This window comes from Cricetulus griseus, chromosome 5 (genome assembly GCF_003668045.3).
Source record: "Cricetulus griseus strain 17A/GY chromosome 5, alternate assembly CriGri-PICRH-1.0, whole genome shotgun sequence".
NCBI classification, from domain to species: Eukaryota; Metazoa; Chordata; class Mammalia; order Rodentia; family Cricetidae; genus Cricetulus; species Cricetulus griseus.
Genome location: NC_048598.1, coordinates 119,372,988 through 119,387,184, shown reverse-complemented (window position 1 = coordinate 119,387,184; position 14,197 = coordinate 119,372,988). Strand labels below are relative to the sequence as shown.

At 41.9% G+C, this 14,197-nt stretch overlaps 1 protein-coding gene across 1 annotated transcript in view; it reads right to left on the bottom strand.

Annotated features, from left to right (window-relative positions):
• Positions 1–14,197, bottom strand: part of Entpd5 (ectonucleoside triphosphate diphosphohydrolase 5 (inactive)) — a 36,093-nt gene that overhangs the window by 14,289 nt on the left and 7,607 nt on the right. The window contains 3 exon segments of the mRNA XM_027418501.2: positions 1,097–1,240; positions 2,101–2,180; positions 3,100–3,382. Of these exon segments, the coding sequence (XP_027274302.1) occupies positions 1,097–1,240; positions 2,101–2,180; positions 3,100–3,382 (507 nt within the window).

Below are 14,197 nucleotides of genomic sequence, written 5' to 3'. Positions count from 1 at the left end.
CTGTTCAGTACTTATCCCTAGCATAGGTGTGGACTTTGGGAACCCATTCCACATAGAAGGATACTCCCTGAGCCAACACACATGGGGGTGGGCCTAGGCTCTATCCCAAAGGATATGATAGACTCTTATGACACCCTATGGAAGGCTTAACCATCCAGGGGGAGCAGAAAGGATATGAGATAGGTAGGGTTTTAGTTGGGGGGGGCAGGGGAGGAGGGAAAGGAGAAGGGAACTGGGATTGTCAAGTAAAACAATCTTCTTTCTAATTCAAATAAAAACAATCTGAAAAAAAAATATCCCCAACATTTTAAGCAGGGGTCAACTTTGAGTTTCCTTTCTCAAGGTCTGTCACCTTAATTTTTGAGGCAGGATTTCTCACTGGGACCTGAATGATTAGATTAGGTTGGCTGGCTCACAAGCCCCAGGGATCCTGTCTCCATTTCCCCAGCACTGAGACTTGGAGTGTGTGCCACCATGCCTGGTATTTTTATGCATGAGCTGGGGATCCAATGCCCAGACTCTGAGCTATCTCCCCAGCCCTATAAATAGACACATTTTATTATACATAAAATTTCTTGCATAGAGTTTTTTAAAAACCATTTCTATATTATACTTTTAGAAAATTCAAATAAAGACTATCTTAGAGGGCAGGTGAGAAGCTCAGTGGGAACAGGCTTTTGTCACCAAGCCTGATGATCTGAGTTTGATCCCTAGGATCCACTTGGTGGAAGGTGAGAACCAACTGTAAGTTGTCCTCTGACCTCCACGCTGGCACATGTTGAGTGCACACACACAAACACATTTAAAACAAACAAATAAATGCAATAAAAATATGGAAGGGAGTGCAAACACACAAACATATTCAAAACAAAAATAAAAACATCTTGGAAGGGAGTACTTTGAACTTTTTTAGAGAAACATCTTTAAATTTAAGGGTGATAATTTAAAATGTAAATGACTAGCTACTATCCCAGTCACCACAATGATTGAGCAATGATGGAATACTGAAAGCAATAGTCACTTCAAAAGAAGAAGAAAAGAAAAGAAAAACCCAAACCAAAAAACAGCATTATCCAAGATTCAGATTCAAAATCACCTCTAAGAGCAGAGCCTGGGCTTTCTGTTCTGGCAGTAAACGCAGTCCAGCTGTTGCTTTCAGAACCACTGGGGTCCTTTTCCAGTGACTTCTGGGGATTGAGTCTTTGGCCACCTCTAAGAGTGCTTGAACAGTCTCAGCACCCTTTAAAAGAGAAAACACATTTATCTAATGGCAGGCCACTTAGCAGTGCTGATCTACTCCTTCCAAGCGAAGCCCCTTTGTCTGCAGAAGCAAAACTTAGAGAAACTGGGGTGGGGGTGGCGATGGGGGGTAAGGAGGGGCATGGGGATGGGGTGGGGGAATTTGGGAGTGGGGTGGAGGGCTTTAAAGAAGGAGACTCCATTTCTTTTCAAGAGTCATAATTAAACTTAATCTTTTTTTTTTGTTTTTTTTTTTTGTTTTTGTTTTTGTATTTTGTTTTTCGGGACAGGGTTTCTCTGTGTAGCTTTGGAACCTTTCCTGGCACTCGCTCTGGAGACCAGGCTGGCTGGAACTCACAGGGATCTGCCTGCCTCTGCCTCCAAAGTGCTGGGATTAAAGGCATGCGCCACCAACGCACGGCTAAACTTATTCTTTTAAAAATTATTTATTTTTATTTAATGTGCATTGGTGTTTTGCCTGTATGTATATCTAAAGTGAGGGTGTCAGATCTTGGAGTTACAGACAGTTGTGAGCTGCCATATTACTGAACATCATGAGATGTTAAATGACAGAGGTGTTGTAGACTTACCAAGGCACGGAGACCCTAAACATCAAATTAGCCAGGCCTGGTTTTGTTGGCCTGGTCACACCTATTCAAGAGGTGAGACAGTAGGATCACAATTTTAAGGCCTTCTAATGCCACTGGGTGAGTTCAAGGTCAGCCGTGCCAACCTGGGGGAGGTGCTGTACCAAATAAGAAGTGAAAAGGGTTCTCAAGCAGAGCTTCAAGAGAGCACTCACCTGGGTTTGCTCCCTAGCATACATAACATGGAAACAAACCTGTCAATCATAACACTCACCTGCTTGGGTTGATCTGCAAAAGCAGAAAGTCCTGGCTTCACAGAATCAAAAATTTCACCTTCCAGAAAGGGGAGCTGTCCTATTTTGCCCATGGAAGAGAGAGAGGGAGGGAGGGAGAGGGAGAGGGAGCAGATGTTAGACAGCTTCGGATGCTATTCTCTAGACACTGCTGTATGAATTAGTAGATTAAAACAGTCTCCACCCAGCTGAGAAGAATGTTTTGCAGAAGTATTAGGAAGGGAGACCGAAGGGTGTAATGCTGGGACTCTAGCTTTTCCTCCTCCGCCCCAACTGCTAATAAAATTTGAGACAGGGTTTCACTATGTAGTCCAGGCTGGCCTTCAACTCCCTACACAACCCTTAGCGGGCTTGAATTGTGGTCCTCCTGCCTGAGCTCCCTGGACTCTTCAGATAACTCAAGGAAAGAAAACTGACAGTTCAGAAAAAGTGAGTCTTCAAGGTCCCCTGGGTCCTCTTTCCAAGGATGGCAGTGAAAACTCATACAGATACTTCTCCCCAGGATCACTGCCAACATTTTCAATATTCTTTAACCTTTAGAGAAGACGGAGGACAAATTACAGCTGTAGTCGGACAAAAACTCTCTCATCCTTTTGAGACAGTGCCTGTTGTGTTGTACACTGGTCTCAAATACCCTGTGTAGCTGAGGATGACCCTGAACTCCTGATTCTCCTGCTTTCACCTCCCAAGCGTTTGGATTACAGGCATGCATCACCATGCACAATTTATGTGCTGCTGTGGATCAAACCCAGGACTTGGATGTTAGGCAAATGCTCCCCAAACTGAGCTACTCCCCTGGTCTGTCCCACACAAGTGTCTCTTAATTCCACATTAAACTAATAATATCAATAATATCTCTGAAGAACTATATCCAACAGCTGGAAGGTTCTCTATGCCATGACACACCCAGCACATGTGTTTCTGGGAGAAGATGCTGAGGTGCAGACAATAAGACTGCAAAGGGCCCCAGCTGCACTTACCTGCTGTTTTCTGCACGAAAGTGTAAACATGAATCCGAGTTCCAGTGCTGCCTGCATCAAACATTATTCCATAAAAGGTGCTGGCACTGACATTAATGGGGCACATGGAAGACAGGAAGACACCCTCAAACCAAGTCTGCTGTTCTCTGTAGAAGACAGTGCTGCCAACACAGGTTATCGTCAGCATGAAAAAGACAGCACCCCAGGAAGTGGCCATATCCTTCCCAAGATGTGGACCTGAGCCTTGGTTGCTGCAGCAGTGCTGCTCACACTCCTGTAGGGGCTTAGGGAACAAAGACACACAGGTTAGTTGATTGGCTATCATGTTTAACCTATTTAAAAATAAATATATAAACAGCTAGCTCATTATGGAAATCCTACTGGTCTTCAAGGTGTTCCTTCTCTGTTTCTCATAACCAGTACAACAAGCTAAACTAGGGCAACATAGGCTCTTAGGCCCTTCTTCTGAAGAGTATCTGATTCCAAGAGGAAACTGGGATTTAAAATATACTTTCCCACACTTTGTCTTGAATTGTAGGGTGGTTTTCACATACTCAAAGGCTGCCTTCCTCCCTGCTTCTATACGGCTAGGCTTAATGTCCTTCCTTCCATTTTGACAAATTTGCCTTTACACCACACAGTTACACACCTCCCTCCTCTTGGTTTTGACCATCACTTAAGAAGCAGCATTCAACTGGGCCTGATGGTATAGACCTGTAATCCCAGCTATTCATGAAGCTAAGGCTGAAAGGATCACAAGTTTGGGGCCTCTCTGGGCTACAGAGCATGTTTAAGGTCAGCCTGTTTAACTTAAGAAAACTATCTCAAAATGCAACATTTTTAAAAGGGGATAGAAGTCAATTAGAATGCTTGACTGGCATGTATAAACCCCTGAGTTTGATTCTTAGCACCACATAAACCAGGCATGGAAGTACAAGTCTGTCAACTTAGCACTCAGGAAGTAGCAGCAAAAGGGTCAGAATTTGAAATCATCCTTGCCTACTGTGGGTTTTTGAATAGGTATGCGCCCCCATCCCCACTGACTCATGTGTTTGAATGCTTGCCTGGAGGGAGTGGCCTTGTTGGGGGAAGTGTGTCTCTGTGGAGATGGGCTTTGAGGTCTCCTGTGCTCAAGCTATATTCAGGGACCCAGTTCATTTCCTGTTGCCTTTGAATCAAGATGTAGAACTCCCAGCTACCTCTCCAACACCATGTCTGCCTGCATGCTGCCATGTGCCGACAGTGAACTAAAGCTCTGAAACTGTAAGCTGCCACCTCAAGTAAATGTTTTCATTTATAAGAGTCGCTGTGGTCATGGTGTCTCTTCACAGCAAATCCTAACAGTCACTTACACTGTAAGTTTGAGGCCAGCCTGGGATATATGTCTTTTTTTGTTTGTTTTTTTGTTTTTCAAGACAGGGTTTCTCTGTGGCTTTGGAGGCTGTCCTGGAACTAGCTCTTGTAGACCAGGCTGGTCTCGAACTCACAGAGATCTACCTGCCTCTGCCTCCTGAGTGCTGGGATTAAAGGCGTGCGCCACCAACGCCCGGCGGGATATATGTCTTAAAACAAGGCAGTGGTGATGTGGGGTTGCTGGGGATATAACTGAGTAGAGTGCTTTCCTATTATTCAAGAGGCCCTAGATTTAGTTCTTAGTGCTGAAGAAAAAAAATGCTTAACTTCTAAATTAAAGTTGTACAGACAGGTATAAAGTTCAGGGTTGAAGGGCAGCTCAGTTGGCAAAGTGCTTGCATAGTGTGTAAGTTTGACCCTGATACCACATAAGCCAGGTGTCAGTATACGCCTATAATCCTAGCAAATTCAGGGAGGTCAAAGTAGGAAGATTAGGAGTTCAGGGTCATTTTCAGCTAAGTAGTTTATTGGAGGCCAATAGGATGATCAAAGTTCAAGGTCAGGGAGGCTGAGGCAGGCCTATCTCTGTGAGTTTGAGGCTAGCCTGGTCTATATAGTGAACTCCAGGCCAGCCAGAGCTACACAAGTGAGAACTTGTCTCAAAAATAAAAATAAGTGCTGGAGAGATGGCTCAGAGGTTAAGAGCACTGGCTGCTTTTCCAGAGGTCTTGAGTTCAATTCCCAGCAACCACATGGAGGCTCACAACCATCAGTAATGAGATCTGGTGCCCTCTTCTGGCCTGCAGGGATACATGCAGACAGAATACTGTATACTAAATAAATAAATAAATAAATAAATATTTAAAAAATAAATAAAAAGAAAAAAGAGTAAGTTCAAGGTCATCCTCAGCTGCACATTGGATTTCAGTCAGCTTAGAATCAACAAGACTTTGTCTCAACAACAGAAAAGTTACATGACCTCCATCCTTGTGTTTATGGCCTTCAAAAAGTAGGTCACTGAACTGCACCTGTTATCAATATTGATATTGGCTTTCCTGTACAACATTTTAAGGAAATAAATCAACATAATTAAAAAAAAACTAAGAAGACCATCATGGGCTTTAAGTTTTAGATCATGTTATTGACACAAGAACTTAGTGAATGGACAAATTTCTCATGCATTAATCTCTTTTGCCTGTATACAGGTCTGTGTCCTATGTTCATGCTCCATGGCCAGGGAAGCCTGAACGGGAGTCAAATACCCTGGAACTGGAGTTTCACAACAGTTGTTCACTGTCATGTGGGTACTGAGCATTGAACCTAGGTCCTCTGGAAGAGCAGCCTGTGCTCTTAACTGCTGAGCAGCCTGTGAACAGACAAATTCCTACATCCTGTGAATAGACAAATTATGGTAGAGAGAGACTCTATGTCTTGCTGGAAGTCATAAAGTAAGTCAATGGTACAATCCTGACCAGAAATCAGATGTTTTATTTTTCTTTTTCTGATTTCAAACTCCCCTCTTATGGCAAATGTATGTGTTCATGTGTTGAGACGGAGTCTATATAGCTCCTAGGTATCCTGGAACTCACTATGAAGACCAGGCTGTTCAAAAACCTACAGAGAGTCACATGTCTCTGCCTCCTAAGCACAGGGATCAAAGGGTGTATTTCCACACCTGGCCTTACGAACCATATTTTTAAATGTGCCCTCAGAAGAGACAAAACCAGTAATGGGTTAGATAACTGTTTTGAATTTGTTCAAATGCTGCTGGAAACCTAGCATAAAGGCATGGAACACATCAGGAGAGCACAACTGTCAGGTCCGAGTCCTGGGTTTCAGTCCAGCTACACAATCCTGAGGAAGTCCCTCAGCCTGAGCCTTCACTGCTTTGTTGTAAACAGAGAGTAAGAGCAAGTGCTTTGTTTTTTTCCTATATGTTTTTCTGTTTTTAAATCACAAGATAGTGTCTGAAGACTGATTATATAATATCTTCTAATCTTTTCCTAGGACTGATGTTATGGGAAATGGGAGGAGACAATGGGTTCTTTTTATTGTTATGTTATTGTCAGTTATTATTACAAGAGGCTTTCTTTTTTCATCACAATGCATCAAAGCCATTAAAGGAAGTTGTGAATGTTCTTGAGATCTGTGATGAAAGCCCTTAGTAGCAGGCTGGAGACATGGTTCACAAGTTAAGAGTATGCACTGCTCTTACAGAGGGAGGACCTGAGTTCAGTTCCCAGCACTCACATAGTAGGGTAGCTTATAACTGCCTGTGATTCCAGATGCAGAGGATCCCACACTCTCATGCAAGTACTCACCCAACACACACAATTAAAACAAAATAAATCTCATTCAAAAACCCAAAACCTTCAGTAGTAGCATTCAGTGGAATAACGGAATCTATTCTATCTGGTCGTCTTAAACATTTATTCTTTCTTAGATGGATATTACATGAAAAACAAAAACAAAACAGGATGCTGTTTTGGTGACTTGTAGCTGACCTAAACTGTAAAGAGAATTAGAGGTCTTCACATTGGGGTTTCTCAACCTTTGGCACTAACAACTGGGGCTAGTGGTTCTTACTCATAGGCTGTCCTGGCTGTTGAGCAGCATCTCTGGCCTACTAACTAGATGTCTATAGAAGGCTTTACGGCACCCCGCCCCAGTATACCACTGTGACAACCAGAAGTGACTCTGGACATCTCCAGCCATCTCCTGGCTGTTTGCTCATGCTTTAGGTCATACATTTTCCTGGTAGTAAAGAAAGATGCTACAGTTACCCTCTACAGTTAAGTCTTGCTTAGTCTGCTATTATTTACTCCAAATAGTTCTGAGTCTTTTTTTTTTTTTTTCTAAGACAGGGTTTCTCTGTGTAGCCTTGTCTATCCTGGAACTCACTCTGTAGACCAGGCTGGCCTCTAACTCAGAGATCCTCTGCCTCTGCCTCCCGAGTGCTGGGATTAAAGGCATGCGCCACCATTGCCCAGCACCAAGGCACCAGCTTTCTCAATCTGTCACTAAACTCCCTCCAGGGTCACTCAGATTTTCTGTATTACTGTGGTTTCCAGAAACCTCTCCAGCAAACCTCTCATTAAGCAAACATTTGTTTTCTTCCAGAAAAGATTCAAAAGTGGGGAAACACACACTAAGTATCTGTTTCATGGAGTGAGAAACTACAGAGTCATACTTGTGTAAGTAGAAGGTCAAGCAAAGGGTTTACAAGAAAGCAAGACGACACACAAGATGCCCTTTGCCCTCAGCACCTTCCTTTTAACACCACTTGCAATCTCCTTTTTCTTAAGACTGGTTATTTTGAAAATGGTATTAGGTAGGCTTTCAGTGTGGGCGTTACAGAAGGGCACTGCATTTCACAAGACCTGCTTGTACAGCTTGCTCCTTCACTTCTTAATAGTCTTTACTCACATCACTTTCTCAGTGAAACCCTCCCTGCCCTCCTTTTAAAAAAATGCAACTCAGCTGGCCACATGTTCATTCTTTCTCTATTTTTCTTCACAATGATTTTCTCTTCCCAACACCCAGTCTACTTCTATTTCCATGTCCCTCCTTTCCCCAATCTATCCTCCATGTGAGCTACCCACCTACGGGGGGTTTTGAGTTTTGCTTCTGATGTGTCTATTGCTAGAACGTCAATAGTACACGGTAGGTGCTGGATACATACCCTGAAGGGATACAGGCAGACATAATAGCTCAGACATAGGTCTGCACCATTCAATTCAGCACAGTATCGGAGCTTGAATCCTTTCTAAAGGGTTAGTCCCCCCACACTGCAGAACATGATTCCTAGCTACCAAGGACAGACTATTTCCAAATTAGTTAGGTTTTGTATGCTATTCAAAATAATGTACATGGTTATTTCTTTCCCTTTACATTTAAGCCCACACTTTTCAGAATTATTTCCTTCGATAATCTCTTCCTCATTTTCTTCTCCACAACACAGCACCTTCAATTGCTCTACGCCTTTGGTACCAGGTATTGTATGCCCATCTCCCGTTACAGGTGTTTTGAAAGTGGTTTTTGGTTGGTTTGTTTTCTGATAAGGTCTCCCTATGTGGCTCAGGCTGGCCTCTAACTCAGATCCTCCTGCCTTCACCTTCCGAGCTTGTCACTGCTTCTTTATAACCAGCATAAACACCTGCCCAGCCTTCCCGGAACTTCCCATTTTGCTTCTTCCCCATCTTCCATGCCCTTTACGATATGGGAGACCACAATGCAAGAGGCCCCGGGCCCCGAGGTACTCACCGGCTCCTGTCTGCCTGTCTGCTATGAGTGCTTGCGTTCACTGTGGATTGCCTTTGCTCTTTGCTCCTTGTCGAGCCCTTGCCTGACAAATGAGTCACCCTGTGCTAGTTTGTAACCTTGTAGATTTTTTGCTAACTCATTCCCCTCTTTATCTTTCATTCTTACCTTTGCCACCTTTTTTCTGCATACATGATTGGTTCATTTACTTCTATAATTGCTAAAAACCAACCAACAGAGATTTCCTCTCTCTCTCTCTCTCTCTCTCTCTCTCTCTCTCTCTCTCTCTCTCTCTCTCTCTCCCTGTCTCTCTCTCTCTCTCTCTCCCTGTCTCTCTCTCTCTCTCTCTCTCTGAAGGGTATTTTGAGACAGGGTTTCTTTGTGTAGCCTCAGCTGTCCTGAAACTTACTTTGTAGACCAGGCTGGCCTCAAACTCAGAGGTCCACCTGTCTCTCTGCCTCTTGAGTGCTGGGATTAAAGGTGTGTATCATGATTGCCAGGTAGGGAAGAAGTTAGTTTCTCTCTCTCTCTCTCTCTCTCTCTCTCTCTCTCTCTCTCTCTCTTTTCTTCCTTCCTTACTTCCTTTCTTTCTTCCTTCCTTCTTTTTTTTACTCTAAACATTTATTCCATTATCCAAGTATCATGTGCTGAAGATGTATTCTTTTCCCAGTGAATCAGCTTTATGTTCTTTAAAAAAATCAACTGACGCCAGGCGTTGGTGGCCCACGCCTTTAATCTCAGCACTTGGGAGGCAGAGGCAGACGGATCTCTGTGAGTTCGAGACCAGCCTGGTCTCCAGAGCAAGTGCCAGGATAGGCTCTAAAGCTACACAGAGAAACCCTGTCTCGAAAAACCAAAAAAAAAAAAAAAAAATCGACTGACAACACACATACATACGTATTATGTTACATGTTACATGCCACACATTACATATTATACCTTTATTATTATTTTCCCAATTTTTAAATTATTTTTTTTGAAGTCGTTTTTTTATTTTTTTATTCTTTACTCATCCCATGTATAGATTTACTAACAATACACAAGCCAAATTTTCATCACCTTTAATGTCACACCTGCCTTTATAGTCATATCAATTCTCTATCCATCCACTAGGGTTTCCATGTCTACAGTTTTATAACTTTGAGGATGTTACATAAGTTAAACTGTACTATATGAACATTTAGAGAAAGGTCATTTTTACTTGTAATAAGACCACTGAGATCCATCTGAGTTGCTGCAGTTGCATATAAGTCATCCATTTTTAGTGTTGATGGCTATTTTTAATATTTTTTTATTAATTTATTTTTTATATTCCAATCCCGGTTCCCCCTCCCTTCTCTATTCCTGTTCCCCCCCACCTCCCATCTGCTCCTCAGAGGGTGGGAAGAAGTTTCTTAAGAACTGAATTCTAACGGGGCTTGGTAGTACAGGGCTGTATACCCTTAGTGTATGGGAGGCTGAGATATGAGGACTGCAAGTCTGAAATGACCTTGGGATAACAGAATTCAAGGCTACCATGTACCAAGTAATGACATCTTGTCTCAAAAAATAAAACAAATAAATAAAAATAAAATAAATTCTTGAATTTTGTTTTTTGAAGATTTTATTTTTTTACTTATGTGTATGTGCCCACCTTGTTGAGTCTGCTATGTGCTTGTAGGTGCCCACAAAGACCAGAAGGCAGCATTGTGTGCTCTGAAACTGGAGTTCCAGATGGTCATGAGCTACCATATGGACATTGTGATCCAAACCTGGATTCTCTATAAGAGCAACAAGTGCTCTTAATCTCCGAGTTAAGCCGTCTCTCCAGCCCCTGGGTTGTTTTTATATTAGATAAATGTTGGGAAAGTTAATGATAGTTCCCATTCCTGGGATGGTCTCTAGAAAGCTGGGCATTGGTTTTCCAACTTAGTGCATCAGGCTAGGGTCTAGATCTATACAGGGCATCAGTTTTTACTGGGGAGACTTACTAAAAAAAAAAACAAAAAACAAAAAAACACACAACAAATGGGTAAATTAATGGCTACAGGTGTTGGGGTAAGTTCTCTGGCAGAAGTAAGTGAAAGGTGCTAAGGAGGGGATGAGGGACAGGCAACTGCTTAGGAGGGGGAGGAAGGGGTAGGCAATGAATGGGAAGCTTCTTAAAGGATGAGAGGCCAGGGGCTGGAGAGATGGCTCAGTGGTTTAGAGCACCGACTGCTCTTCCAGAGGTCCTGAGTTCAATTCCCAGCCACCACATGCTGGCTCACAACCATTCTGGCCTGCAGGAATGTATGCAGACAAAGCACTCATATATATATATTTCAAAGGATGAGAGGCCAAGGTAGATCCTGAGTCAGAAGAAGACTTAACTTGAAGAGGTGACACATGGGAAATTCTGCAAATCTCAAGTATGCCTAGAAAATACAAGTGTTCCAGAATAGAGGCCAAATGTGAGGAAGGATAGTTCTGAAAGCACTAACCCAGAGTTTTAAAGCAGTAGGCTTGTTTTTCTTGTTAATTTCCGTAACACCCTAAGGTAATTATTTGGGTCTTTCTATTCACTCCCTAAGCAAACAGAAATATTGATTAACTTGGATAAAATGACAGTGTTTAGCCACAACTGGAAGTTAGAATAGGATAAGAGACTAGAGCAGTCCATCTGAAGTTCTGAAACAGTGACATGTAAAACCGTCTACTGCCATTTCCTGTGTCCATAGCAAAGCTGTCTTTAACAGGGTTAAACATTAAGCATAGGACAAGTTTAAAATGTAACTCAGATAACAGCTTTGAACAGTAAATTTAACTATAGGACTAGATGTGGCCAAAGCCACACGCAAAAAGGAGGTGATCTCATAAAGTGATTGAGTGTGGGAGAGGGCTCGGCAGTGAGCGCATCTCACGGGGGTGGGACTACCCACTATCTCAGGAATGCACAACCCCTTTCAGGTTCTCAAAGCCAAATGTAGGGCTTTAGACACCAGTGAAAGCATCCCAAATGGGCTAAGGGAGCATGCAATGGAGGAAGGGGGTACCCTCAAGGTCTCACTATGACTACATCTTGGTGAGATCAGGCCAGCCCGGTCTACCCAGCCAGTTCCAGAGTTACATGGTGAGAGCCTGCCTCAAAAAAAGAAAAGTGATAAAAAGAAGAAAATTAGGGCCCGCGTTGTGGCACACGCCTTTAATCCCAGCACTCGGGAGGCAGAGGCAGACGGATCTCAGTAAGTAAGTTCGAGGCCAGCCTGGTCTCCAGACCAAGTACCAGGACAGGCTCCAAAGCTACACAGAGAAACTCTGTCTCAAAAAACCAAAACCAAAAAAAAAAAAAAAAAAAAAAAAAAAGAAAGAAAAAGAAAAGAAAATTAGTAAAAATTTAATAGTGGTTTTTAAAAACCCTTTAATCTTTCTATTTTTAATAGTCTCATCATATTAGGAAAACAATCAAATTTTTAAAACTACACATAATATTCTGCTCATTTCTACAAGCAAAATCGAATTAAAATTTCAAATAAAAATGAGATACATTTCTGAAAGAGTAAGAAGAAAATAAGTAAGCCATTATTTCTACCATTAAATAATTGGACAATCTACTGAAACTACTCAGAGTAAAAATATAAACATAAAAGGAACTTACTTTACACAACATACATAAAAATGTCTCTAACCACAGAGTAGTAGATTAATAAGTTATTGAAGAGGTATTGTTGGAAAGGAACACTACTGACAACCAGCACAGCTTTGAAAATCACAAAAAGACCTAACCCTCATGTCATTTGAAATGTGAATAAAACTAGTAGAAGGCTTAATGAAAAATCAGTTTTCAAAAAAAAATTAAAAATATCAATTTTCATTAAATCACCACTAAAACTGAGCACATGGAAACAGAGCACACTCAAAGAGTATAACTCCCAGTGAGGTGCAAGGTCTCACACCAGTGGAGAGGGGAGGGTCTTTGCCTCAAGTTCTCAGCCAAAATCTCACCATGGAGTCATGGAGGATTCCCATCAGAAGTAGTGAGTCACAAATTCTACAGGTTCCTCCAGTCCTCAAATCAAAGACAAAACTCCCATTAAAGGATTAGAATGGATGCGCTGGTAGTTACAACAATATAAAATCCTTTCTTATACACAGAATCCATTCTTCTGTACGTTGTTTCCATCAGAACAGCATTAGACATGTAGCCCACTAGTGTCTCTAAGGCTCGCTCTGTACAATGAAACTATGTGGGTGTTATATCAAAATGAGTCCAGCAGAACAAGCCTTCATTCGCCACTGCTTTAATCCTGAGTGAGCTACAATAACTACCTTCCAGAGATGGCTGTTGTTACTGCTCCCTCCTTCTTCACAATCACAAGGTCTTTTCTTAGCCAAGAATCAGTCTTTTAGATAAGAATACATCATCAATTGGAAAGGGGTTTATCCTGCCCAATAAGCAAACATAGTAAAAAATATGAGGTGATAAGCTATATCTACCTCATAAACACATATCAACTGTGAGTGGCATTTACAGCAACCCCTATATCCATGGTTTTGCTTAGCAAAGTTTCAGTTATCCATAGCTGATTGTGGATGGAAAACACTTAAATGGAAAACTCTAAAAATGAACAATTTATAAGTTTCAAATATCTTTTTATCAAAGCATACTTATATCTATCCTATATTTATCATTTATTATTGTGAATCTCTTACTGTACCTCACTTATAAATTAAACTTCCTCACAAGTAGGGGCATACAGGAAGATGTTATATATAGGGCTCAGTAACCTTTTTGGAAATAGGGTTTCACTATGTAGCCCTGAAAAACAGTATTACTAAAGATCAATGCCCCAGTATTAAAATTTGACTGTGAGAACATATGCCTCTCAGTGAACGTGTGTGTGTGTGTGTGTGTGTGTGTGTGTGTGTGTGTGTGTGTGTGTGTGTGTGTGTGTGTGTGTGTGTGTTTGTGTGTTTGTGTGTGGGTGGGTGCGTGCAGGTGAAACCCAGAGGATGACACTTTCCACTTTATTGAGACAGTCTTTCACTAATTGCAGAGCTCACTGTCTCAGCTGGAATGACTGCCAGCAAGCCCCTGGGACCTGCCTGTCTCTGCTCCCCAGCACTTGAGGTTTAGAGACATGTGCTTCCATTCACGGCTTCTTGTGTGGATGTTGGCAATCCAAACTCAGGTCCTCATGCTTACACAGTAAGCACCAAGTCAGAACCTCACATACCTAACCATTTCCCTAAGTCCTCAAATGAGATTTTCTTATAATTTGTTGACTATAAACACTTCTCCTAACATCCCTTACAATCCTAGGACATAGTAGGATTTCTTTTAAAAAAACAAAAACAAAAACAAAACAAAACAAACAAACAAACAAAAAAAAACACTTAAGAGCTGGAGAGACGACTCAACAGTGAAGAATTTTTGCAGTTCTTACAGGGGAACCAAGTTTGAATTTGTTTCCCAGAGGCTCACAACTGCCTGTAACCTCAATTCTAAGGAATTTATCTAATATCC